The sequence below is a fragment of the Triturus cristatus genome, chromosome 5_2 (assembly GCF_964204655.1).
Source record: "Triturus cristatus chromosome 5_2, aTriCri1.1, whole genome shotgun sequence".
In the NCBI taxonomy this organism is placed as follows: Eukaryota; Metazoa; Chordata; class Amphibia; order Caudata; family Salamandridae; genus Triturus; species Triturus cristatus.
The window spans coordinates 350,884,568-350,911,661 of NC_140588.1; the positions used below are offsets into that span (position 1 = coordinate 350,884,568).

General features: G+C 43.6%; 1 protein-coding gene across 4 annotated transcripts in view; it reads right to left on the reverse strand.

Moving 5' to 3' along the window:
* Positions 1-12,484: 12,484 nt before the first annotated feature.
* IRF4 (interferon regulatory factor 4) overlaps positions 12,485-27,094 on the reverse strand; it is a 63,664-nt gene continuing 49,054 nt past the window's right edge. For all 4 annotated transcript variants that reach the window (XM_085607152.1, XM_085607155.1, XM_085607153.1 and 1 more), the window contains one exon: positions 12,485-18,288. In XM_085607152.1, the coding sequence (XP_085463278.1) occupies positions 18,145-18,288 (144 nt within the window). In that variant the 3' untranslated portion in view covers positions 12,485-18,144. The remainder of the gene's footprint in view (positions 18,289-27,094) is intronic.

Here is a 27,094-nt window from a genome sequence, read left to right on the forward strand (position 1 = left end):
GCTTTCCTCATGCAAGACATTTATAGAGGAGATGGTGTACACTTCACTGATGAAGGCAACAGAGTCTTCCTCTTGAACTTAAGACTCTGCATCGGTACTTACTTGTAGGTACTACCAAAAAAAGCACTCAATGAACACAAGGGCTCTTTTTAGAGCCACCTAATATCTAAACACTTTACTGTGATTTTTTCTCTTTTTTTTGTGAAAAGTTTTTTTCAGGTGCGCGCTGGGTGCGCGCACTCGGCGATATTTTAAAAAAATATATAATTCTTTTTTTTTGCCCTACAAGGTCCTACTGTGACCCCCTGCCAATGCCTAGTGGGTCAATATCTCCCCACTCTGTCCCCTTTACACGTTCTCCCCCTTTGTTTTTTACTGCCTCAGACTGCGAGAGACAAAATGGCGGCCGCCGCTTCCTGATTTCCACCGATTCGAATGTTTACTGACATGTAACAACCAATCAGAAGTGCGCTCGCGCACGGCAAGGTGCGCGCACAGGACTTGCTCAGTGCGCGCACGCTGCGCGCGTATAGATATATATATATTGATTTAAATGCTATTTTCTCATGAAATACTGAACAGATTTACACCAAACCTGCAAAAGGCACTTCATGGACCTTATGGCTACCTCTCTGCCAAATTTCACATAATTCTGTTCAGCCGTTCGGGCTGTAGCTGCGACTAAAGTCCCTATGGAAAAATCCATGGGGAAAACGTGTTTTGGGACCCCCCCTTTTTCTCAGCCCCCGCTTGACGAATCACCCCGAGACTTTCAGGGTAGGAGAATTTTGAGATTTCCTATGGAAACACGGTCCTAACTATAACTACCTACTGGCGACCGCCAGTAGGTTATATATATATATATATATATATACATAACACTCAACATCGTACTTCGCCGATCCTCCTCCTGACGACGCCGGTGCCAGCAGCGGTGACGACAACCGTGTTACTTATTTCCAAATACCTTACACCTTCGGAACTCCGAAAAGATAACAGACGACACACCAGAGGATAGCACAATTATACTTTATTGTGCCCACAACTGGGCACAATAAAGTATAATTGTGCTATCCTCTGGTGTGTCGTCTGTTATCTTTTAGGAGTTCCAAAGGTGTAACGTATTTGGAAATATATATATATATATATATATATATATATATATATATATATATATATAATGTATATTATCTACTGGCGGTCGCCAGTAGATAGTTATAGTTAGGACCGTGTTTCCATAGGAAATCCGCAACATTCTATTTGGAATAACTTTGGCGCCGATTGACGAATCCTCGCGAAATTCTCAAAATAGATGGGGCGCTCCGCTCCGCTCCGCTCCGCTCCGCTCCGCTCCTTCCCTGAAAGTCTCGGGGGGATTCGTCAAGCGGGGGCTGAGAAAAAGGGGTGGTCCCAAAACGCGTTTTCCCCATGAATTTTTCCATAGGACCTTTAGTCCGAGTTACAGCCCGAACGGCTGAACAGAATTACTTGAAATTTGGCAGAGAGGTAGCCCTCAGGTCAGGGATGTGCCTTTTGAAGGTCTCGTGTAAATCTGTTCAGTATTTCCTGAGAAAATAGCATTTAAATCAATATATATATCTATAGGCGCGCTCCGAGCGCATACCGTAAGCTTACCGTACGCGCACGCTGCCGTGCACGAGCGCGATTCTGATTGGTTGTTAGATCTTAGTAAACATTCGAATCGGTCGAAACCAGGAAGTGTCGGCCGCCATTTTGTCTCTCGCAGTCTGAGGGGGTGAAAAACAAAGGTGTAGAACGTGAAAAGGGGGCAGGGTGGACAGTTCCTGACCCCCTAGCCTTTGTCAGGGGGTCCCAGAAGGACCCCCAAGGGCAAAAATTAATTTTAATTTGTTTTCGAAAAATCGCGGAATGCGCGTAGTGTACGCGCACGGCGTAAACGGAAAAAATTCCGCGAGAAAAATTCCGCGAACTTCGTGTAACTATTCCGCGATTACGCGTACTGTACGCGCACGGCAAAATTTTTTTAAAAAGAAGTAAAGCTTAAAAAAAAATAAAAAAAATTGTGAGGTAAGGTTGGCTCTTAAAAGAGCCGTTGGGTTAATACAGGGATAGAGGAAAGAAAGAATGGGAATATTATGAACGTCTACAAACGTTCTGGTCTATCTTATTGTTAATAAGGGAAACACTGGTCTCCCCAAAAACAATAAGACCACAACACGTTGTACACCTCATTGAAACCCTCCAAAATCGAGGGTTAATGTCCAGAGGAGCTGAAGAAGGTGATGTTCCCACCTCAGAGGAAGGGCTCAGCTGAGCTGCCGATGATGTACTCGGCTGAGCTTCTGAGGTTGGGCTCCGGTGACTTACTGAAGAGTTTTCTTCAGTATGTCGAGCAAAGGTCCTGGGATGTTTATCCCTAAGGTGTCTCATCATAGAGTGATTTCCAAAGGAATACTTCTTCCTTGGATCTCCTCTAGATAAAACACGCTCACAAAGTCTGCCAGTGACCAAACGAGCATTGACCTTTTTCTGCCCCTCTGGAAAAGTAAAATACTCCCACACAAAAGAATCCTTTTGTTTCCTCCTTCTCTGTCTGATGATGGTGCTGCTAGGCTCACTCTCAGAAGAGGACTGCTGCTCTGCCATTGTATCTCAATGTCAATTCAGCTCCTTCTCCTAGGGGATCTCAAGCAGTAATGAGGGGAATGGGTGTGGTGTGGGAAGTTTCTGGAACTGAAAGTAGTTTCAACCAATGAAAAGTGTTCTTTGTGGATCACATGACCTACCGTGCGCGCTCCGTAAGCTTACGGTACGTGCTCGTAAACAAGTACGCATGCGCAAACGTGACGTAAATATGCGCTTACGGAGCGCTTACGGAGCGCGTACGTAGGACGCACTCGCGCATGCGCATTACACGCACCCGCGTAACCGCGACGTTGGTTCTGCGCAACGCGCATGCGTGTACGCGTACGTCACGTACGTATCACGTAAGCGCACCGTACTTATGACGTACGGAGCGCGTAGCGTCAGCTTACCGTACGCGCACGGCAAAAAATGCATAAAAAAAAAAGTACAAGTTTCAAGAGTTGTAGAAGATAATAACTGTGATGTACAACTGTATGTAAACATTAATTTAAAAAAAAAATAACCATTCCATAATGCAGGATATAGTACATATATTATTTTATACATAGGTTGGATATTATTTTTTACCAAAAATCTCAAAAAAAAAATTGCATTTAAAAAACCGTACAAATTCACTGAAAAAACCATAGGTTTCACACACGTTATAGTTAGGAATTAGCATTTAAAATACCTTGCAAATTCACTGAAAAAACCATAGGTTTCACACATGTTATAGTTAGCAGGACATTTCACTCGTGAAAAACCAATGAAATTCCCCCGTTATAGTTAGTGCAGGCAACTATAACTCTCGCGACCGCAATCCTCTGCTGATGATGTCAGATATTACATCACTGATGACATATGTGTCTTTATGAAAAATAAATATTTGTAATATATGTATAGCTAAAGATTAATAAGTGTCTAAATACAGTGATGTAATATCTGACATCATCAGCAGAGGATTGCGGTCGCGTGAGTTATAGTTGCCTGCACTAACTATAACGGGGGAATTTCATTGGTTTTTCACGAGTGAAATGTCCTGCTAACTATAACATGTGTGAAACCTATGTTTTTTTCAGTGAATATATATATATTATATATATATACTTATATATATACACATATATATATACATATATATATATATATATATACATTACCTACTGGCGGTCGCCAGTAGGTAGTTATAGTTAGGACCACGTTTCCATAGGAAAACCTCAACATTCTATTTTGAATAACTTTGGCGCCGGTCGACGAATCCTCGCGAATTTCTCAAAATAGGTGGGGCGCTACGCTCCGCTCCTACCCTGAAAGTCTCGGGGGGATCCGTCAAGCGGGGGCTGAGATAAAAGGGGGGTCCCAAAACGCGTTTTTCCCATGCATTTTTCCATAGGACCTTTAGAACGAGCTACAGCCCGAACGGCTGAACAGAATTACTCAAAATTTGGCAGAGAGGTAGTCCCTAGGTCAAGGAAGTGCCTTTTGTAGGTTTGGTGTAAATCTGTTCAGTAGATTCTGAGAAAATAGCCTTTAAATCAATATATATATCTGAGCCCGCTTACGGTACGCTTACCGTACGCTTACGGTAAGCGTACGGTGGCGTGCGCGAGCGCGATTCTGATTGGCTCTTAGATCTTAGTAAACATTCGAATCGGCCGAAACCAGGAAGCGGCGGCCGCCATTTTCTGTGTTTCACTCTGAAAAAAAAAGAGTGAAAACAAGAAAAGGGGGCAATGAGGAGAGTTACAGACCCCCTTACATTTGTGAGGGGGTCAAAGAAGGACTGTAAAGTACAAAACAAACATTTATTGATTTTTAAAAAAAATCACGGGGTACGCGTACGGTAAGCTTACGGTAAGCGTACGGAAGAAACATGGCGTGCGCGAAGGAGATTCTGATTGGCCCATAGATCTTAGTAAACATTCGAATCGGCCGAAACCAGGAAGCGGCGGCCGCCATTTTGTGTGTTTCACTCAGAAAAAAAACAGAGAAAACAAGGAAAGGGGGCAATGAGGAGAGTTACAGACCCCCTAACATTTGTAAGGGGGTCAAAGAAGGACAGAAAAGTACAAAAAAAACATTTATTGATTTTAAAAAAAATCACGGGGTACGCGTACGGTAAGCTTACGGTAAGCGTACGGTAAAAAAATAAAAATAAATAAATGAAAAGCAGATTTAAGAGTTTAGATATTAGGGAGCTCTAAAAACTGCATAAAGTGGGCGCGCGGTGCGCGAAGCGCACCGCGTGCTTACTGTGCGCGCACGGTGCGCGAAGCGCACCGTGCGCGCACGGAACGAACTGCGTTAAGTGGGCGCGCACGCCACGAATGGCGTAAAGTAACTTAGCATTTAAAAAACCGTACAAATTCACTGAAAAAACCATAGGTTTCACACACGTTATAGTTAGGAATTAGCATTTAAAAAACCTTGCAAATTCACTGAAAAAACCATAGGTTTCACACATGTTATAGTTAGCGGAAATTTTACTGATAAAAAACCAATGAAATTGCCCCGTTATAGTTAGTGCTGGCAACTATAACTCACGCGACCGCAATCTTCTGCTGATGACATATGTGTCTTTATAAAAAAAAATATTTGTAATATATGTATAGCTAAAAATGTATGGAAGAAGACATGGGCAAATAAGTGTCTAAATACAGCATTAGCATCAGCAGAGGATTGCGGTCGCGTGAGTTATAGTTGCCAGCACTAACTATAACGGGGCAATTTCATTGGTTTTTTATCAGTAAAATTTCCGCTAACTATAACATGTGTGAAACCTATGGTTTTTTCAGTGAATTTGCAAGGTTTTTTAAATGCTAATTCCTAACTATAACGTGTGTGAAACCTATGGTTTTTTCAGTGAATATATATATACATGTATATATTCATATATCTGCTTTCAGGATTCAATGAACTGCCTGCGTCTAGGAAAAAAGCTAGAAATTCTGCTGTCTATAAAAAGTCTACTCACTAGGTCTCAGCCCACTGCAAAGCTCTGGAATCTGATGGAAGTGTAAACAATGCAAAGGGCTGTTTAAACTTGATCTCTAATACTATAATTTTGGAAGGAGTGGGGACTAACATTTTTGAAGCCAGTGACAAGGGCAGGACTAAGCCTACTTTTAATCCTATTTACTGTACCTAGAAATATATGGAAAGGAGTGACCTCCCAAAAGGGTAGAGAGATGTAAGATTCTCTATCATCCTCACAGTCCCATGCCGTCTAAACAATTCATGTCAAGGTATATAAAAGGATCAGGATGGTTTTGTTATTGGGGATTCTCTTAATATTTTTATCAACTATGGATATCAGAAGACACAGAATCATCAGGGACATTATGTTGTAGTGGAGTCAGCTGACCTGCCATCATTGGGAGGGCTATAGAAATGCAATGGAGGGAAGGGAAGGAACCTCATTTGGCTGGCGGCATCTGACGAAGGCACTACGCCGAAATGCATCATGCCTTGCAGCAATTGTTATTAAAGGAACCTCCGAAAACTCCCCGCTGTGTCCTCTGGTCTTCTTCACGGAGGGATCTTTTGTTCATGTTTCACGCGCCTGCCAGTAGCGCGTTCAAGAGGACCCGTTCATCAAGTGTCCTGCGGTTTGCTGGCATCGTGGCAGATTGTTTATTTCCGAGGTATCGGATACTGCAGGACCGCCCCAGGATCAAGCCAGGCATGTGGTTGCTGTCATTGACAGTCCGTGACTACACGGAGAGGCGAGATCACTATATCTGCGCTTCTCTACCCAGTCTGACTACGAGATGCTGGGCCAGAACGTTGGGGATTCAAGGGGGTCCTGGACTTTCGTTTATGGGTTTTCTTCATGACATCAAGCCCCCTTCATTGCCAGGTATTTCAGCGCTATTCAGCAAGAGAACTTTGGCTCCACTATCGGTACTTACCGCAATATGGAATGCTGGGAGCTGTAGTCTTTGACATTTGGACTGCAGCTGCACCCAATTCAAGTGGAGTCAGCTGACCTGCCATCATTGGGAGGGCTATAGAAATGCAATGGAGGGAGGGGAAGGAACCTCATTTGGCTGGCGGCATCTGACGAAGGCACTACGCCGAAATGCATCATGCCTTGCAGCAATTGTTATTAAAGGAACCTCCGAAAACTCCCCGCTGTGTCCTCTGGTCTTCTTCACGGAGGGATCTTTTGTTCATGTTTCACGCGCCTGCCAGTAGCGCGTTCAAGAGGACCCGTTCATCAAGTGTCCTGCGGTTTGCTGGCATCGTGGCAGATTGTTTATTTCCGAGGTATCGGATACTGCAGGACCGCCCCAGGATCAAGCCAGGCATGTGGTTGCTGTCATTGACAGTCCGTGACTACACGGAGAGGCGAGATCACTATATCTGCGCTTCTCTACCCAGTCTGACTACGAGATGCTGGGCCAGAACGTTGGGGATTCAAGGGGGTCCTGGACTTTCGTTTATGGGTTTTCTTCATGACATCAAGCCCCCTTCATTGCCAGGTATTTCAGCGCTATTCAGCAAGAGAACTTTGGCTCCACTATCGGTACTTACCGCAATATGGAATGCTGGGAGCTGTAGTCTTTGACATTTGGACTGCAGCTGCACCCAATTCAAGTGGAGTCAGCTGACCTGCCATCATTGGGAGGGCTATAGAAATGCAATGGAGGGAGGGGAAGGAACCTCATTTGGCTGGCGGCATCTGACGAAGGCACTACGCCGAAATGCATCATGCCTTGCAGCAATTGTTATTAAAGGAACCTCCGAAAACTCCCCGCTGTGTCCTCTGGTCTTCTTCACGGAGGGATCTTTTGTTCATGTTTCACGCGCCTGCCAGTAGCGCGTTCAAGAGGACCCGTTCATCAAGTGTCCTGCGGTTTGCTGGCATCGTGGCAGATTGTTTATTTCCGAGGTATCGGATACTGCAGGACCGCCCCAGGATCAAGCCAGGCATGTGGTTGCTGTCATTGACAGTCCGTGACTACACGGAGAGGCGAGATCACTATATCTGCGCTTCTCTACCCAGTCTGACTACGAGATGCTGGGCCAGAACGTTGGGGATTCAAGGGGGTCCTGGACTTTCGTTTATGGGTTTTCTTCATGACATCAAGCCCCCTTCATTGCCAGGTATTTCAGCGCTATTCAGCAAGAGAACTTTGGCTCCACTATCGGTACTTACCGCAATATGGAATGCTGGGAGCTGTAGTCTTTGACATTTGGACTGCAGCTGCACCCAATTCAAGTGGAGTCAGCTGACCTGCCATCATTGGGAGGGCTATAGAAATGCAATGGAGGGAGGGGAAGGAACCTCATTTGGCTGGCGGCATCTGACGAAGGCACTACGCCGAAATGCATCATGCCTTGCAGCAATTGTTATTAAAGGAACCTCCGAAAACTCCCCGCTGTGTCCTCTGGTCTTCTTCACGGAGGGATCTTTTGTTCATGTTTCACGCGCCTGCCAGTAGCGCGTTCAAGAGGACCCGTTCATCAAGTGTCCTGCGGTTTGCTGGCATCGTGGCAGATTGTTTATTTCCGAGGTATCGGATACTGCAGGACCGCCCCAGGATCAAGCCAGGCATGTGGTTGCTGTCATTGACAGTCCGTGACTACACGGAGAGGCGAGATCACTATATCTGCGCTTCTCTACCCAGTCTGACTACGAGATGCTGGGCCAGAACGTTGGGGATTCAAGGGGGTCCTGGACTTTCGTTTATGGGTTTTCTTCATGACATCAAGCCCCCTTCATTGCCAGGTATTTCAGCGCTATTCAGCAAGAGAACTTTGGCTCCACTATCGGTACTTACCGCAATATGGAATGCTGGGAGCTGTAGTCTTTGACATTTGGACTGCAGCTGCACCCAATTCAAGTGGAGTCAGCTGACCTGCCATCATTGGGAGGGCTATAGAAATGCAATGGAGGGAGGGGAAGGAACCTCATTTGGCTGGCGGCATCTGACGAAGGCACTACGCCGAAATGCATCATGCCTTGCAGCAATTGTTATTAAAGGAACCTCCGAAAACTCCCCGCTGTGTCCTCTGGTCTTCTTCACGGAGGGATCTTTTGTTCATGTTTCACGCGCCTGCCAGTAGCGCGTTCAAGAGGACCCGTTCATCAAGTGTCCTGCGGTTTGCTGGCATCGTGGCAGATTGTTTATTTCCGAGGTATCGGATACTGCAGGACCGCCCCAGGATCAAGCCAGGCATGTGGTTGCTGTCATTGACAGTCCGTGACTACACGGAGAGGCGAGATCACTATATCTGCGCTTCTCTACCCAGTCTGACTACGAGATGCTGGGCCAGAACGTTGGGGATTCAAGGGGGTCCTGGACTTTCGTTTATGGGTTTTCTTCATGACATCAAGCCCCCTTCATTGCCAGGTATTTCAGCGCTATTCAGCAAGAGAACTTTGGCTCCACTATCGGTACTTACCGCAATATGGAATGCTGGGAGCTGTAGTCTTTGACATTTGGACTGCAGCTGCACCCAATTCAAGTGGAGTCAGCTGACCTGCCATCATTGGGAGGGCTATAGAAATGCAATGGAGGGAGGGGAAGGAACCTCATTTGGCTGGCGGCATCTGACGAAGGCACTACGCCGAAATGCATCATGCCTTGCAGCAATTGTTATTAAAGGAACCTCCGAAAACTCCCCGCTGTGTCCTCTGGTCTTCTTCACGGAGGGATCTTTTGTTCATGTTTCACGCGCCTGCCAGTAGCGCGTTCAAGAGGACCCGTTCATCAAGTGTCCTGCGGTTTGCTGGCATCGTGGCAGATTGTTTATTTCCGAGGTATCGGATACTGCAGGACCGCCCCAGGATCAAGCCAGGCATGTGGTTGCTGTCATTGACAGTCCGTGACTACACGGAGAGGCGAGATCACTATATCTGCGCTTCTCTACCCAGTCTGACTACGAGATGCTGGGCCAGAACGTTGGGGATTCAAGGGGGTCCTGGACTTTCGTTTATGGGTTTTCTTCATGACATCAAGCCCCCTTCATTGCCAGGTATTTCAGCGCTATTCAGCAAGAGAACTTTGGCTCCACTATCGGTACTTACCGCAATATGGAATGCTGGGAGCTGTAGTCTTTGACATTTGGACTGCAGCTGCACCCAATTCAAGTGGAGTCAGCTGACCTGCCATCATTGGGAGGGCTATAGAAATGCAATGGAGGGAGGGGAAGGAACCTCATTTGGCTGGCGGCATCTTACGAAGGCACTACGCCGAAATGCATCATGCCTTGCAGCAATTGTTATTAAAGGAACCTCCGAAAACTCCCCGCTGTGTCCTCTGGTCTTCTTCACGGAGGGATCTTTTGTTCATGTTTCACGCGCCTGCCAGTAGCGCGTTCAAGAGGACCCGTTCATCAAGTGTCCTGCGGTTTGCTGGCATCGTGGCAGATTGTTTATTTCCGAGGTATCGGATACTGCAGGACCGCCCCAGGATCAAGCCAGGCATGTGGTTGCTGTCATTGACAGTCCGTGACTACACGGAGAGGCGAGATCACTATATCTGCGCTTCTCTACCCAGTCTGACTACGAGATGCTGGGCCAGAACGTTGGGGATTCAAGGGGGTCCTGGACTTTCGTTTATGGGTTTTCTTCATGACATCAAGCCCCCTTCATTGCCAGGTATTTCAGCGCTATTCAGCAAGAGAACTTTGGCTCCACTATCGGTACTTACCGCAATATGGAATGCTGGGAGCTGTAGTCTTTGACATTTGGACTGCAGCTGCACCCAATTCAAGTGGAGTCAGCTGACCTGCCATCATTGGGAGGGCTATAGAAATGCAATGGAGGGAGGGGAAGGAACCTCATTTGGCTGGCGGCATCTGACGAAGGCACTACGCCGAAATGCATCATGCCTTGCAGCAATTGTTATTAAAGGAACCTCTGAAAACTCCCCGCTGTGTCCTCTGGTCTTCTTCACGGAGGGATCTTTTGTTCATGTTTCACGCGCCTGCCAGTAGCGCGTTCAAGAGGACCCGTTCATCAAGTGTCCTGCGGTTTGCTGGCATCGTGGCAGATTGTTTATTTCCGAGGTATCGGATACTGCAGGACCGCCCCAGGATCAAGCCAGGCATGTGGTTGCTGTCATTGACAGTCCGTGACTACACGGAGAGGCGAGATCACTATATCTGCGCTTCTCTACCCAGTCTGACTACGAGATGCTGGGCCAGAACGTTGGGGATTCAAGGGGGTCCTGGACTTTCGTTTATGGGTTTTCTTCATGACATCAAGCCCCCTTCATTGCCAGGTATTTCAGCGCTATTCAGCAAGAGAACTTTGGCTCCACTATCGGTACTTACCGCAATATGGAATGCTGGGAGCTGTAGTCTTTGACATTTGGACTGCAGCTGCACCCAATTCAAGTGGAGTCAGCTGACCTGCCATCATTGGGAGGGCTATAGAAATGCAATGGAGGGAGGGGAAGGAACCTCATTTGGCTGGCGGCATCTGACGAAGGCACTACGCCGAAATGCATCATGCCTTGCAGCAATTGTTATTAAAGGAACCTCCGAAAACTCCCCGCTGTGTCCTCTGGTCTTCTTCACGGAGGGATCTTTTGTTCACATATATATATATATATATATACATATATATATACATGTATATATTCATATATCTGCTTTCAGGATTCAATTAACTGCCTGCGTCTAGGAAAAAAGCTAGAAATTCTGCTGTCTATAAAAAGTCTACTCACTAGGTCTCAGCCCACTGCAAAGCTCTGGAATCTGATGGAAGTGTAAACAATGCAAAGGGCTGTTTAAACTTGATCTCTAATACTATAATTTTGGAAGGAGTGGGGACTAACATTTTTGGAGCCAGTGACAAGGGCAGGACTAAGCCTACTTTTAATCCTATTTACTGTACCTAGAAATATATGGAAAGGAGTGACCTCCCAAAAGGGTAGAGAGATGTAAGATTCTCTATCATCCTCACAGTCCCATGCCGTCTAAACAATTCATGTCAAGGTATATAAAAGGATCAGGATGGTTTTGTTATTGGGGATTCTCTTAATATTTTTATCAACTATGGATATCAGAAGACACAGAATCATCAGGGACATTATGTTGTAGCCCTGCCCTTTCTTTAAGCAACTCCATGAGCCTGAGAGTCAAGGTCCTAAATCATCACAGTTGCACGAAAGCCATAGAGAGCAATGGGTTCTAGAAGGAAAACCAAGAATGATATCTTGTTATCCCTGATGACGGAGGTATCTGTTAATCATAGCATTAGTTTGCACATCAGGCACAGAGCTGAGACCCACCACAAAACAGATTTAATAATAAACTATTTCAATCTCCTTTGAGTCATTGCGATAATTGATTTTGGAATCACATTTATTTGTCTACTTTTCGCCTTGCCAAAGAAATCTATTGTGTCTACTTTCAGTATTACTTCAAATATAAGGTTCCTAAACCTCAAAGAGGTTCTGTTTCACACTTTGCCCACATTAGCTTACGAAGTACCTTGAATGTCAAGAAGTTCAAATTAAAAGAGAGGTTTTAGACACATTATTTTTTTTTAAAAACAGAAATCTTAAGTTTTAGAATGAATCAGTGATATAGCATTTCAAGTATAACAAGAAAACGTACATTGATGCTCAACTGTGATATCAATTTCCCAGCACCCTAGAATAACATAAAGTGGTTAGGAAGTTACAGGTCAGCTGGATGTGAGCATAGGTGTAAATGAATCAACCTTTGATAGTAATTCCAAGAATCAACTCTACAACCTGACACCATGCATCTGATTCGTACAACCAGGGAATGGTGGGAGAGCGTATCCCTCCTTTTTTGACTAAACAAAAGTGTTCACGATTCTTAGAAACTTTACGCATAGAGATGTGCATCACTGAGAAACTACCTTTCTGCACTAGGGCAAAAAAACTCCAAGTCAAAAGAAAATTATTTTATTCCACAAAACATTTTTGTAAACAAGAAACAATATTTCAGATTAAAAGCAAACTCATTTACAAAATCCATTGTAAAGTTATGTGAAGGCATCAGGAGCAAGCGGCAAAGGGATATTATATCCCACATTATTTTTGCATCCTTGAGATGCAGATACAATTTCACTGCTACTATAAATAGAGGCCTCATTCAGAAAGGCTGGTGTATGAGTAAGTGTAACTTACTGTGTTAGTCCTCCTGACTTCCTCCTGAATCTCAGGAGAAAGCCATGAGTAAGTCACATCAAAATCTTTGTGACTCAGGCCCATATTATTTTCTGCAGAAAGTTCTTTTAATAAGTTGACATTCAAAGCAAAATAGATGGAGGGGATTCTGGAACATAAAAATGAATTTAAAGTAAAAAAATAATACAATCTTTTGGACCTACACACCAACTATTTGAAAACTTCAATATTTTGATATTTATATTTATTTAAAAATGTAATAAAAGTGTTACTGTTGTTTCACCTGCTCTCCTATTAATTACCGAAAAGCAGAGATATAGTGCGTTTCCCATATATACAATTTTCAAGCAATCACTACCATACTTTTTGCTAACAATAATTCGGCTGTGGCCAAATCAGTAACACGATTCACATTCAGAATATACTTTTAAATAGTGAGTGGTGCAAGGAAAGCTATGTTAAACCACGGGTCAGGACCCCAGCAGGGTAATAATTCTGTCATGGTCCCTCTGGTGAGTCTCTAACAACATAGGACCAAAAACGATGGTCTGAGATGAGGCCTCGGCTGAGATTAATTTAGGCATCACCTTGTTGTTGTTGTTTTAGACGCTTATTCCCAGACATGGGTTCCGAATTCACTCTATCATAGGACTCAAGCTGTACCTCACTGAAAAGACCTATGTATGTCAAAACCAGTTGCTTGGGTTCTCACCTGGAAGGGACCAGCCAATCAGTTTGGGTTCGCCCAGTCATAGTGGAGCAGGACCAAGACTGATTTACATAAGGCGGGTCTCTGTCTAGAATGGCAAAGTGAACAAAAGAAATGGCCTGGAATGTTCCGCCGTGTGATTGCCAGTGCCTGGAATTAATTCAAACATCCTTACATCACCTTGTTATTAGTGCCCTAACAATTATAAATTCTGCTCAATTGATAATGAACAATACAATGTTGTTCCTAGGAAAATGAATGTGTGTCCTCGTGTAACGTAACTGGTGCCATGTAAAGCGCTCTGATACCCGATTCGGGTCAAGTTCGCGCTATATAAAACTCTGCAAAAAAAAAAACATTGAAATGTTTGAAAAACCCTGGTGCAGAAGAAATGTTCCACTGAATGTCCCTTCTGGAATGTACCTTGCTTTTGAAATTAATGTAATTAATCTTTAAAAATCCTGTTTGGTGACATGATAGCCCACAGAAACACGACTGCCAGCATATTTAGAAAAGGAACAATGGTTCCCTAAAAGGAAGCTTTCAGCCTAAGCTTCTTTGGCAAAATAATTTTGTAGGCGACGACCACATATAGATAGACATATTTTAATTACTGCATAGCATCGTCGTATAGCTAGAATCCTTACAGTAACTGCTCCAAAGGACTGCACAGAGAAGATGATGCGTGACATGTGTGAATTGAAGTGCACTGGTGTTATTTACCAAAACAATACATAAACAATCTCGACTGAGTAGAGGTCAATTAAGAAAAAATGACTGAATTAAAGTTAAAAAATTTCACTACAATGATAACAGGCAACACGTTAGTACGTCAATGTTTATACCCACATGATTATTTGTAAAAGGGCCTTCATTAGGACAACAGAGGAAGCAACCTCTTTTCCACTGATGATTTAGAGATACTGGAAGAACTCTGGTGATTGCTAGCAAAGAGTTTGTGCAAATCTGCTTCACACAAATGATCTTATCCTATTTATGGTTCTTCTATTCGTGCTGGAATTTGCATTGGAAGCAGTGGAACCAAACTCAACATTTAGAGAAAGCAGAGTGTACAGACCTCATACATTGTAAAGGGTGTACACCATTTACATCATGGATTTCTAAGATTGGTCCTCCAAGGCCAATCCGTGCTATATTTCCAGCACACACTAAGAATATGTAAATGGTTCTTTTGAAAATCATAATACGTATATGTTTCCCATGCGGCTATCCTAAAAATCTGGCATGGCACCAGACTTCATGGATCAATCTTGGATATCCCTGATTTACATATTAAAGTAGTAAGCCTTATGTTTCTAAGTCAAACCTTTTCATATCACTGCCACTACATTTCTATTCATATCTTTGAATATTTTCTCCATCCATTCTCTATAAGTAGGCATATGGCCAGATACATTTTTAACAATGTTCTCTGCTGCACATGGTTAGGTAAAGGGTATGCTGAGGAAGCCTGTGTCTTGTTTATTCAAGAACCTCACATTTTCATGGCCTGTGCCTGCAGGGTGAATTCAACTCTTTTCAACTTTTGGAGGAGTTTCATTTGTTTCTTGGTGTATATTCCTTTGCCCAGACGAAGGTTACAATTATTACTGGGTTGCTGAAAAGGACCTGATCAGATGAGCAAAGGGTGTCTGTCAAAGCTCAGATATGTGGGTCCTTTCGCTCCTATCTGATCACACATAGACTATCATCAAGATATCATGGACCTGGGACTTTGAGCATCTCCACAAGAGATGTGTCCAGTATTGGTAATTGAAATAAAGTTCTGGGACACTTTGAATGGCAATTACAGTCTTCACAGAAGAATCAAGCCAGACAACTCCACCGCAATTTCAAAAGGCCTTTTTTACAGTTCAATGCAAGAGAAAGCTTTGGTACCCCAACTGCAAATACGTGAAAAACATTTTTTAAGGTATGTTTAGGTTTAGCACATATGTTGTCTCCTCTTCAAGTGCCATGAGGAAATCATGCAAAAGTCCATTACTCTGAGTTTGTTCACACAGTTGTCAGAAATACAAAGTTTTTAATAGAAAATGTGGGTTATATAGGCCATCTAGCAATCTCACATTCTGTTTACTCAAGACACACAGTGCCTATATAGTATTCAGCATTACCTTTGCATACTGAAAGTACCCAACACCTACATTGGTACATCAGATCTGACTGAATTTGATACACATGGCTTTCTCTGTGCCTGACAACTCTGGTTCTATGACCTTGACTCCATTATAACCCTGCATCATTTTTAAATGGCATAAGTAATGCACAGTTATACAAGTGATTGTGTGCCTATCACAATGGAGTTCAAATTTTGTTTCCATAAGTGAAATCCGCTGGTCTGGGAGATCCATAGTCAACTAGCTCCCAGGGAGTGGTGTCGACCACCAAACCTGGTCCAAAAGACTATCCAGTGCCCTATGTGGTATCTTACTTTACTTGTATTCGGGCAATGACCTTCAATCAGAGCTAATTTGTCTGTCTTTCAATGTTTATTTTATTTCACAGACCCTCTGATGACTTAATTCACTAGAGAGTACTTTAGTCTTACTAGAGACTTTTACATTTTGTTCAGTTTCCACAATAGAAAGTTCACATCAGAATACTGCTGAACAAGCCAAAAAAACGTTGAATTCCTGTAAAGTGATGCTTTTCCAAAAACAGGCAACATCTATGGTCTCGCAACCATATTCAGCCTTAAGAAATAATAGTTCTTCATTTTAACCAAATACCCTGAAAAAATATATATAGGTTTGCTTGCTGTCTTAGTGAAGCAATCACTATAGTGGCTTTGTGGATTCGCCCCTCCCTACAGCTGAATAAAATCTTGGTCCCAAATTTGAGTTGAATGGAAAAGGTTGAGGTATTTACCACTCTCAGAAAGTACCATAACCCCGGGTAGTTATTTCCCGGGTTGAGTAGCTATCTCCTAATCCAAGTTTGCACTTGGAAATGACGCATAACAAGCAGAATCTAACACATAACATAGCAAACATTTGCCTTTTCTTTAGGCCCTTTTCCCAACTAAATCTTTGTAGCTATGGCAGAGGAATACTGATCCCTGTCCAAATTGTGGTTTACACAGGTATTGGAATTCAACCCCAGTCTTATCCAGGGCCTCTGTGCTGACATTTATTTTCAAATGAGAACTTTAAAACAAGCCTGTTTAATGCAGACTCCATTCTATTATGTCACAAACTGCATATATGTGATTCCTAAAGTGCACCAGCGCATTTCCATCACGGCCCTCAGTCCTTGCTATCAAGTACCGTAGCCCTCTTTTTGAAACGAAGCTGGGGCAGTTATAGGCCAATTGATGAGCAAGGTGGTGAATTTCACATTAAGTCCTAACAGTGACAAAGTAAGGGAAGATCCTAATGGCCATTCAGTAACACTAAGCAGGGAAGAACATGGGGGGGCATATCAGCAAGGCGATGCGATAAATTTATCGCCGCTTTAGCGCCCGTTTTCGGACGAAAAGCGGCGATAATTTTGCCGCCCTATCAGCATGGACACGCTAATGCGTGAATCCATGCCTTAGCGCCTGTTTCCTGAACGCCCAGCTTTGCATCTCTAAGGAGATGCAAAGTGGGCGTTCCTCCCCAAAATAACTGGAGAAATGTCGCTAACCGACATTTCTTCTATTATCAAGGTGTACACTAACATGCAGAGTGATAAGAAAAGTAGCGCTAACCGCGGTTATCGCTACTTTCCTTACACCTGCTTTTATTCTGACTTAGCCATGTAATCCAATGGGAGGTGAATTACATGGCTAAATCCACCCTGCCCTATCAGCAAGGTATCGCCAGTCGCCGTGCGATTATCGCTGGATTTCCAGTGATATTCGCACTGTTTTGTGGCTAACGCATGGATTTCTATCGCTTGGGAGATAAGCGTTGCTGATAGCACGCTATCTCCGCGATAGAATCCAGCGTTAGCCTGCAATATTTATCCTCGCGCTAAGAGGGCTGAGCGATAATTATCGCAGGCCCTTGCTAATATGCCCCTAACTGTGGAAACCAGGGTACAAAATATGGGGTCAAAAATAGTGGTACAGCAATGGCACCACCCATAGTTCCTAGAAGACCAAACAAATTAAAAAGCAAGGCAATGTGTATAAAAGCACAAAAAGCGCTCCTGAGTACTTTTATGCCTATAAAAATATGGTAAAACTCATATAAAAATAAATCTAATACACACTGTTGAACTTTTACTACAATTGCAAGTGGTTCAACTGGAACATGTAAACCCTTCACTGTGATCTTGTTGTCAGTACGGCAAGGCACAGAATCAGAGACCAATGTATGTCCATAGCGTCTCTGCAAACATGGAACCAGACCTGCCTCGAGAGTGCAAATAAATAGCTTTGTATAGATCACCACACTGCACTTGAGTGCACACCCTGAGTAAGAAAACGTTCTGTAAAAATCATCAATGTCAGTCAGCAGCATCTGCAATCCCTTTGTCCCGTGTGATGGTTAGTCTTGCAGATGGCGGCATTCTCGCAAGGCACATGGGGTCCACAAAGTTCGGAGGCCCCTCTCTTTGTTAACAGGGCAAGCAGTACCAGTCCACCGTCAGTTTTCTCTTGAATACCTTCACTTGTCAGTGCAGATGGAATCTGAATAGGCATCTCTGTCATCCCTCTGCACATCATTAAGCAGCACTGAAATATCTCACTTCCGGTTCAGTTTATTCAGTGATGGAGGAGTGCCGTATTGCCCTATGATAGTCGTCTGGACCACCGACATGCTCTGAGAAACCATAACCCCTTAGAAAATGTCCGCTGTTCTGCTGAGCAAAATAAATGAGTTGTCTTGCAAACATGGGCTCAATCTGAAAAAAAGAAATGAACAATTCTAAATGTATTAAGCCAGTTTAAAACAAACAAATGTACGCATGTTTTGAATAACATTAACAATCTACCTGCCTTCTTGAGCCTGTTTTTTTACTTTGCACATTAGTATTCTGTGGACAGTAGTGGCTGGTGTCAAGGTAGAGTGGCGGGGGGAGGACGACAAGAAAATACGAAAAAAACTATCAAAAAGAACGTCCCAGCCGCCTGCCGCATCGCCAGCCTTCTGCTCCTCTCTAGCTCCACTGCAGTACAGGCTCCCAGACTCCGCTGCGACCAATCCAGACATTGCTCTCATGCTGCTGACAGTATAAGAGAAGCATCGGAATTGACCTGAGTCCCCTGGAATTGCACTAACAGAGAGACTGGGACACAGCTCAGGCTGGACACATCTTAGTGCACATGTCGGTTTGGCTGTCCCAAGATAGCTGGCCAAACCCACATGCGCACTGACAGTAGTGCCCACCACTCCCCCTCCGTGACTTCCTCTGCAATGTCCCTGCCCTAAAGACTCGGCCCTTAAAACTTGAAAAATAAAACAATAATAAACCTGTTTTATTTTTCAAGTTTTGAGGCTCCTGGTGGGGGGTGACGCTCCTCCGCCATAGCAGAGTAGCCACCGCTGTCTGTGTACAGTATTTGCAGTATGCAAATAGGTGAACTTCATACGCATTAAACTACAAGATTGCTAAAGTAAGAGATTTGTCAACTGGCGAAGATTTTATTTTTGCAAGTAAATGTTGTACTCGCTTATACATACAATGAACTGCTAGGTTTTTTTTTCTTGTAACAATCAACCTAGACCTACTGGCATCTATTCCAGTTCCGACAGCTGTAACTTTATGCGGACATGCTCTTTATCTTTGTAAGGACTTCACTGGAGGCATGACAAATGGCTTATCCGAAGATAGGAAGCTCATGGTCACTCCGAGAGCCTCTTGGAGTGTCCAGCGGATGCCCTTTGGTCTATCAATAATCAAACTATTTATTTTTGCATTCTTATTGAGCACACTCAATGGAAGGAAGACAAAGACCATGTATCGATCAGCAGGACGACACTGATGTACCAAAAGCAGCCCTGGCACAAATGCTCAAACCAGACCCCCTCCCTTCATCTCCTAATGCGGTCTCTCTCTTTCCATCAACCCATTCTCTCTTTGCTCCGTTTTTTCTCCCTCTCTGGCCGCTTTCTCTAAACCTCCCTCTCTTTTTTGAAGCCTCCCAGTGCTTGCTGAAATTAAGCTCGGAGAGCTACGCAATGCGGCAGAGGCACCAGGAGAGGACCAGGGCTTTCAAAACTGGCCTCCAAGGACTCCAGCGCACCAGGGAAATGCCCGGTGGAATAAAAGGCCTGTCCGGCACTGTCATTCAACAGCTTCAGGTGGAGGCAAAAAAGAAACGGTAACTGGAGAAGAAGTGAAAGCAGGAGACGAAGTACAATAAAAACAGGGATGGCGTAAGGCAGTAGCAGCTCCTCCACTATGGCGGAGGAGAGTCGCCCCCTCTGCCAACAGCTGCAAAACTTGAAAAATAAAACGATAATAAAGCATGTTTATTATCGTTTTATTTTCCTCGATAATGCGGAGTCTAGGGGAAGGGCCATGAGGATGACAGGCGCAGGGAGAGTGGCAGGTGCTCTGTTATTAGGGAGCATGCCGGTTTGGCCAGCCGTCTCAGGCCGGCCAAACCGTCATGCCTACTGAAGCTGTCGCTAACCCGGGCTGCGTTGCGGGTTGGAGACAGCAGGCACAGACTCCCAGTCTCCCTGGGAGCGCAAATCGAGGGCACTCAGGCCAATCCTGACGCTACTCTCATGCTGTGAGAGCAGCATCAGGATTGGCCGCAGGGCAGTCTGGGAGCCTGTGCCTGCAGTGGACCCAGACGAGCAGCGATGCGGCGGCATTCAGGTACTTTTTAAAAAATGTGTTTTTTGTTTTGTCCCATCCCTCACCCTGCCACTTTTCCCCGATACCAGCCGCAACTGGCATAAGGAAAAAGTTAGTTTTAGAGAGACGCTGGAGGGGAAGTAGCGTACAGAAGTAGGTATGATTTGGAGAAAAAGAGCAAGAGATATGTTATGGGGAGAAAGGAACAGTCAAGGAAAGAAAGGGGGCAGGGAGCAGTGAGTTGTATGTTTAATCAAGGTATGGCCAAAACAGATAGATCATGTTTTAAAAACAAAACATGAGGATTTTCATGCATCTCAATTAAACTGGGAGTGAGTGAGGGTAATGCTCCAGAGATTGCTTGATATGCAGCTTTTTGGATTCTAACTTTTGTTGTTTCCAGGGTTGTATTGGCTTTTAAGATTTCTACTTGCACCATATGACTTAGGAGAGGCGCACAGGTGCCCGGGGTGGTTTCTCAGAATGGGGGAAATGTAGGCAAACTTTCTTGTGGCAGATGCAAGTCTTGCAGAAGAATGAAGAATAGTTATAATGAATCCCTTAATACAAATTATTTTGGATGATCTATAGCAATTTTTAATGTCTCAAGTTGGTTTCCCACTAAAAGCAAAAATAGGTACATTCACCTTAAAATAAAACACTCCTTGCTCAACCAAGGAGCCTATCCAACCCATCCAACCCTCTAAGATTGTCAGACATGTGAAAGTTACTCGATATTTCTATTATATCTGGGTATTAACATTGAACTACCTCAATTAAAACTTAGGGGCAGATTTATATCAGACTTGCGCCACTTTTACGCCGCCGTTGCGTCACTTTTGTGATGCAGCGGCGGCGTAAACCCTCTGCCATGTTGCGCCCCATTTACATCGTGACGCATCTATGGAGATGCGTCACGGTGTAAAGCCCTGCGCCACATGAAACCTGCGTCAGGTTTCATGTGGGCGTTTCTACTCAGGGGGGGTGGCGTTCCGTCGCAGGAACGCCCCTGAAAAGTGACTCAGTGAAATCTATAAGATTTCACTGAGTCACTTTCCCAACGCTGATGCGTCAAAACCCTGCGCCTGCTTGAAGCAGGCGTAAGGCTTGACGCACCATGTTAGGTATAGGGTAGGTTGGAACAGTGCTGGAGTTGCGTCGCGCTTGCGACGCAACTTCAGCACTGCGCCAACCTTACGCCGGCAGATGCGTCACGTATCTGCTTGTCCTTGCGCCACGATGCACCTCATTGTAAATGCAGCGCATCTGCAGTGGCGCAAGGGCAAACTTGCGTGACGCATCTTCCCTGGCGCATCCATGCTGATTTGCAGGGATGCGCCAGGGAACATAAATCTGCCCCATAATCTTTATGATGTGCTTTTTTGTGTTTTCTGGCTTAGATTGAACTAGACCTCAGTTAGGCCCTTACTCCATCTTTATAAATATGGCTGCTCTAGCATGATGTTCACTGTGTGTTAATATTTCTCGCTTGACACTACAGCCAGCAAGATGTGCACTGTTTATTTTGTATTACATATTGTTCTCAAAGAAACCGTGGAGGAAGCCTTTTTCCTACTTTCACTGGCTCTTTATGCAGGTGTACAGTACTACAATCCTTCATGGGTATTCCCATTGTTTATTGTAACAATTTTTTTCTGCCACCTCCCATGACATCAATTCGTTGGTTAGTATTAAAATAGAATGTTTAGATGACGTTTTCAAATATTGTATTGTGATTTGCTGAAATAACGATACTTTTGTTCGCACCACGCTGTCTTTACTGTTTCCATTATTTTCTAAAGTAAACTTGGCTACATAAATCCTGAATTTTTGGGGTGAGCCAGAGAGACATTTTGAGACTTTTGGGTTTCTACGAGGAATGCTGTCCGATTTTCTATTAATTTGCTGCACAGTTAAGACTAAGGGCCTGATTACGAGCATAGGTGGTATTTTTCACACATGATAAATAATTATACCACGGGGTATGTTATTTATCGATTGCGATAAATACACCTATTATGAGTTGTTGGGGAATAGCATGCAGATTGTGATGTTTAACGTGCCAAAAGCTGCATGATATGGTAAATACCGTATGCTTTTCCCCTGTTAAATTTCAACAGGTTTGACTTGCCGAAATTTAACAAAGCTTGAGTTATTTAATGCATCTGATAATTATTGGATACGTTAAATTAAACCAAACTCGTAATTTCGACCTGATTTTGCTTATTATTGCATTCATTATTAGGCCTGGGCGGTAAATTTGGTTCCGCTCGCGGAATTTGCGGAATTTGGGTAATTTCGCGTTCCGTGGAGAACGCAAAATTGCCAAAAATTCCGCGAACTGCGGCTTTGCGGAATTTGTTCGTGCTTTCAAAATGCGTGTTCGCGAGATATCTCCCCCCGAGTACACAAACAGCATTTGCAAACAGGAAAAAAGCATCGCGAAGAAGCAATCCCGCGTATTTGGGGAATTTTTGCGTGCTCGCGGAGATTTTTTACCATTTCGCAGAGCTTTGCGTAGCACGACTACGCAAATTCCGCCCACCCCTATTCATTATTCCTGTAACTCATAGCCTTCATTGCATATATGTTCTTTGACTGATTCAATGCGATTGCTGATGCATTTTTATATTTTCTGTAAGGCACTTAATATTTTAATAAACCTTCATTTTTTTCAAAATTTCTGATCTCGAACTCCTGTTTTTGAGCCAGTCTATTCTTGTTGACTGTATTTTGAAATGCTGTTTTGAATCTTGTCTCCAGGGGCACATCAACTCATAATCCTTCAGGCCAATACCCTTTCTGACCCTGCAAACTGGGCGCTATTGTCATGTAGATTATATAAGAGATAGCTCACCCACAGACGGATAAGGCAAACCCACTGGTTAATCATGCCACCTAGGTTGATGGGTGCGTGTTTGCCTTAAATTCCTATAACATGAATCTGTGAAATCCCCACAAGACATTAGGGTACTCACTTACTAAGACACATCCTCTGGCAGTACACGTGCATCCTCTGGTAGTACGTACATGTACGTCCTCTGTTTGCCTGTTTATGATTACTGGAAGTAGAGTGGTGGACATTAGTCTTACATGTCATCTAATGACCAAACAAGCTTGTGTAGCATGGTGTCAAGGGATTCCTCACCCAAATACTGCTCAAAGTAACCTCAATCAACTAAGTGTTCCTCAGTTGGAGACTTCGGAAGACTTTGAAGTTGTTTCTGTAAGAATCATTGGAGAGGTGGGTTTGTGCGTAACAGGGGGAGCATTCGTGCGAAGAGACGTTCACGAGTCATCCCCTTGTGACAGCAGCTCCCCAGTAATATCAACTGTGGAGACATATTTGTAAGGGTTCTAGCTGCTAGCTTTCAGATTTCCATGACTTAGTATCAAAAACAATGAAAAGATTTGTTGTGCCTTTTGGTACTCAATATTTATAATTTAATTGCACATCGAGGGCATGAACAGAAGTGCGATTTCTCCAACATTTTAGAAGTAAGCAAAGGTCCTCAATGAGTAGAATGATAAAAATGGAGTTACAGATGCAAATATTGCTGGAGAGTAGCAGACGACATGGGGATGGAGGTCATCCCACAGAGATGGCACATCTTAGGCATAATACCTATAGATTAGGTTACATTGGGAATTGTACACTGAGGTGGAGCACACTGGAGGGTGGGATAGGGGTGGGAAGGGGAAGTAGTTATATCGTTGGGAAGGGATGAACAACATTGGTATTATTATGCATTAATTGTTGATATGCCACGAGAAACTGTACATGGCTGTCCAGATAACACTATGTAATACTATGCTTGGAATAGATAATAGCTCTGAAATTAACGGTCAGTGGGCAGCCAGTAACTATGTAATATATGTCAAAATCTGAGGATGATATGATGAAGATGAACAAAAATAAAAAAACAATTTTAACAAATAAAAAAATTAAAAAAATAGATGCAAATATTGCTAGTGTGTCCAGTAAGGCACCCCGCGATATCGGATTCTGAGGCATGGAGGTAGTTCAGTGGCATCAATATTCAAATTATTTTCTTTGGTTTCTCTGCTAACCTCTGTTGCGTGTATGGTTCGCGTCGATGATTTTGAGCCCACTGAATGTAGATGGCAAATTCTAGGTCAATAACTCCAAAACATTGAGCTAAAGTGCTGTTATATTGAAAGTTGAACGTAAAAAATATAGCCTTGAAAATATATTTCGAATATAATGTTATCTAATTTTAAAATGAAAAACTCGAAAGGTTAAAGGAAAGCAACTCTAAAAGTTGCCCTTAATTGTTTCTGCCATTACATGTCTTAGAAGAGGTTTGTCCTGTTTAACAGGAAGAACCTTCACCCTCTTACACCCACCTCACCCCTTTCATGCGTCCCTACTTTCATTTGCCAGCCTCCGGTACAACCAAAAAATGAACCAGTGCCATCACAGTGCTATTTTTCTTCAGTCTCCCCAATTTTTATCCAATTGCCATTTATTAGACTACCATCCTCTGATGACTTTGCGAGAGAAAACCGGGTAAATCGATGCTGGTCTGGCGCTGCCACTTGCTTTGGCCTCAAGATCTGTGAAGAAAGCTGTGTGGCTGCTTTACCAGTGGCACCCTGGCCAGGCTCTTGATTCCTCTGATCTCTTCCTGCCTCAGTCTCCAAAGCCAGCTTCAGTCATCACAGCATAGCCAGTGGATTTGGCAGCAGTGGAATTCGATGGGTTGTGCCTGTTACTGGACGCATTGGTGCCTGTTTCTCAGTGCATGGAAGCCTCTTTGTTTTAATTTTTATTTGTGCTTCTATGTATGAGTGCCTTTGTGTGTTTCTGAATTTAAGTCTTTGAGATTTTCTAGGTTTGAAGTCTTTAGAATAAGACAATGCAAAGAGGAATGAAGGAAAATCCTTTATTGCTGAGGAGCGCAGGAAGGCACCACCAGCTCCATCGGTGTCCTTCCAAGTACTACTCCATTAACTCCCGTAACTTGAATACTAACATTCCAGGAATGCTTGCCAGCCAAGCATTCCTGGTAACTGAGCAACACACAACACATCCCCCTCCTTAAATTTGAAAATAAAAATAAAACTAAGAAGTAGTCAATAACGGGATGAATCCTTCACTCACTACTCCCAATACCAGATGACTGAAGGCTTCACAGTAGGCTGTTTGTAGGCCGGCTGGCCCCAAGCCACACAATGTCCTTTCTGAAGGCAGTCAATCTTCAAAGTACACTGGTTAGTGTCCAATTGATGTTCACATCCATAGATGTCAGGAAGGTTAAATGCCCTAGGCAGGCTGTCCAGGTGGTAAAGGACACTGGTAGGGCTAGCAAGGGCTTTCTTCTAGTTTCAAGCTTGTTCACCTCAAGTTTCCTTAGTAGATTCCAGTATAGTTCATTTTCCTTCAAATTTCAATTATCTTCACCTCAGGTCTCTCAGTAGATCCATCCTCGTCGCCAGTGTACAATAAGACACTGGATACAGGAATGAAGCAAAATCCTTTAATGCTGAGGAGTGCAGGAAGGCACCCCCTGCTCCATCGGTGTCCTTCCAACTGCCACTCCACTAACTCCGGTACCTTGAATACTAACATTCCAGGAATGCTTACCAGTCAAGCATTCCTGGTAACTTAGCAACACACGAGAGTCAATTTGGAATTGTTTTTGAATTTTCAAAACGACACTGAGAATTTGTGATGGTTGCATAATTTAAGGGGCCTAAGCATTTCCTCTCGAGTAAATTTCCAGATGTGTCCTTATATATTAGGTGCATTTGCACGTGGAAATATTTTCGTTTTTTTCCCTGTAGAAGTCCCGTTCCTAACAGCCTTACCAACTTTGGGACTGAGTCTACCAGGATTCAGATGTAATCCTGTATCTGGGGTACAAACAGTGACTCAGAAGTTTCTGAAGTCCTGCAAACTCCCACTTTTAAGATGCTCGCCAACTTTTCGTGGCACCCCTTCTGTAAAAATACCCTCCCAAGCCCATGTAGGTTGATGTACCCACAAGTAATATGAAACCATCCTGGAGTAACGTTATGTATGTGTAAATGAACTTGTGTGCGTCATTTCACCATTTTTGAAAATCAAGTCTGAATTTACACTTGTATATGAAGCATTTTGTGCATCCAAATTCAATGTAGGAGCAGAAATGGCTTTCTGAATCAAGCCCTATAACTCTTGCAGGGATTTGATCTATACTTGGTGTTTGTTAATGGCATCTTTGGAAAATCAAAGGCATTTTAATAGGTCTCATTTACTTGAGGTACATAGCACTGTTGAGCTAGTGAAGGCTACAAGACCAAACATCCTTCGCAACCACAAACACTATTTTCATGGCACATGCCCGGAAACTCTCGGTAGCAGGTTGACGCTAGCGGTTTAGGTACTACATCTACTATGAACTAGGGGATGCTTGAACTTTTCCCACTTTAGGAATTGCAACAGGGATTTAGTTTGACTTTTCTTTATTGATTAACAGGCCGGCCACTGTCAAAAACCCTAGGATTCATCTGCAGCAAGTGCCTTTTGCCTTTGACTAATTCTCATAACTAACCTTAACACACTGTGTAAGAATATACGTGCTACAAGCTCACTACGCCTTTAATTAATGTTCTTTGGGAGTATGTAAGGCCCAATTGAAGGAACCGGACACCCAAAAGGGATAATATAGCAAAGAAAACATTTTGCCATTCCTGGTGCCATGCCATGTGTCAAATAAATCAATATCTGACCCAATGTAACCATTTCTAACTATAAACAAGGGAGTTTCACTTCTCAACTACAGATTTTACACAGTTACTTCCAATTGTCATATCTTATGGGAAACGTATTTGTGAGAAATCCCTGTCCTTGCTTGTGGGGTGAGTGGCGGTTAAGAGGGGTGAGCCCTGTCGCCAC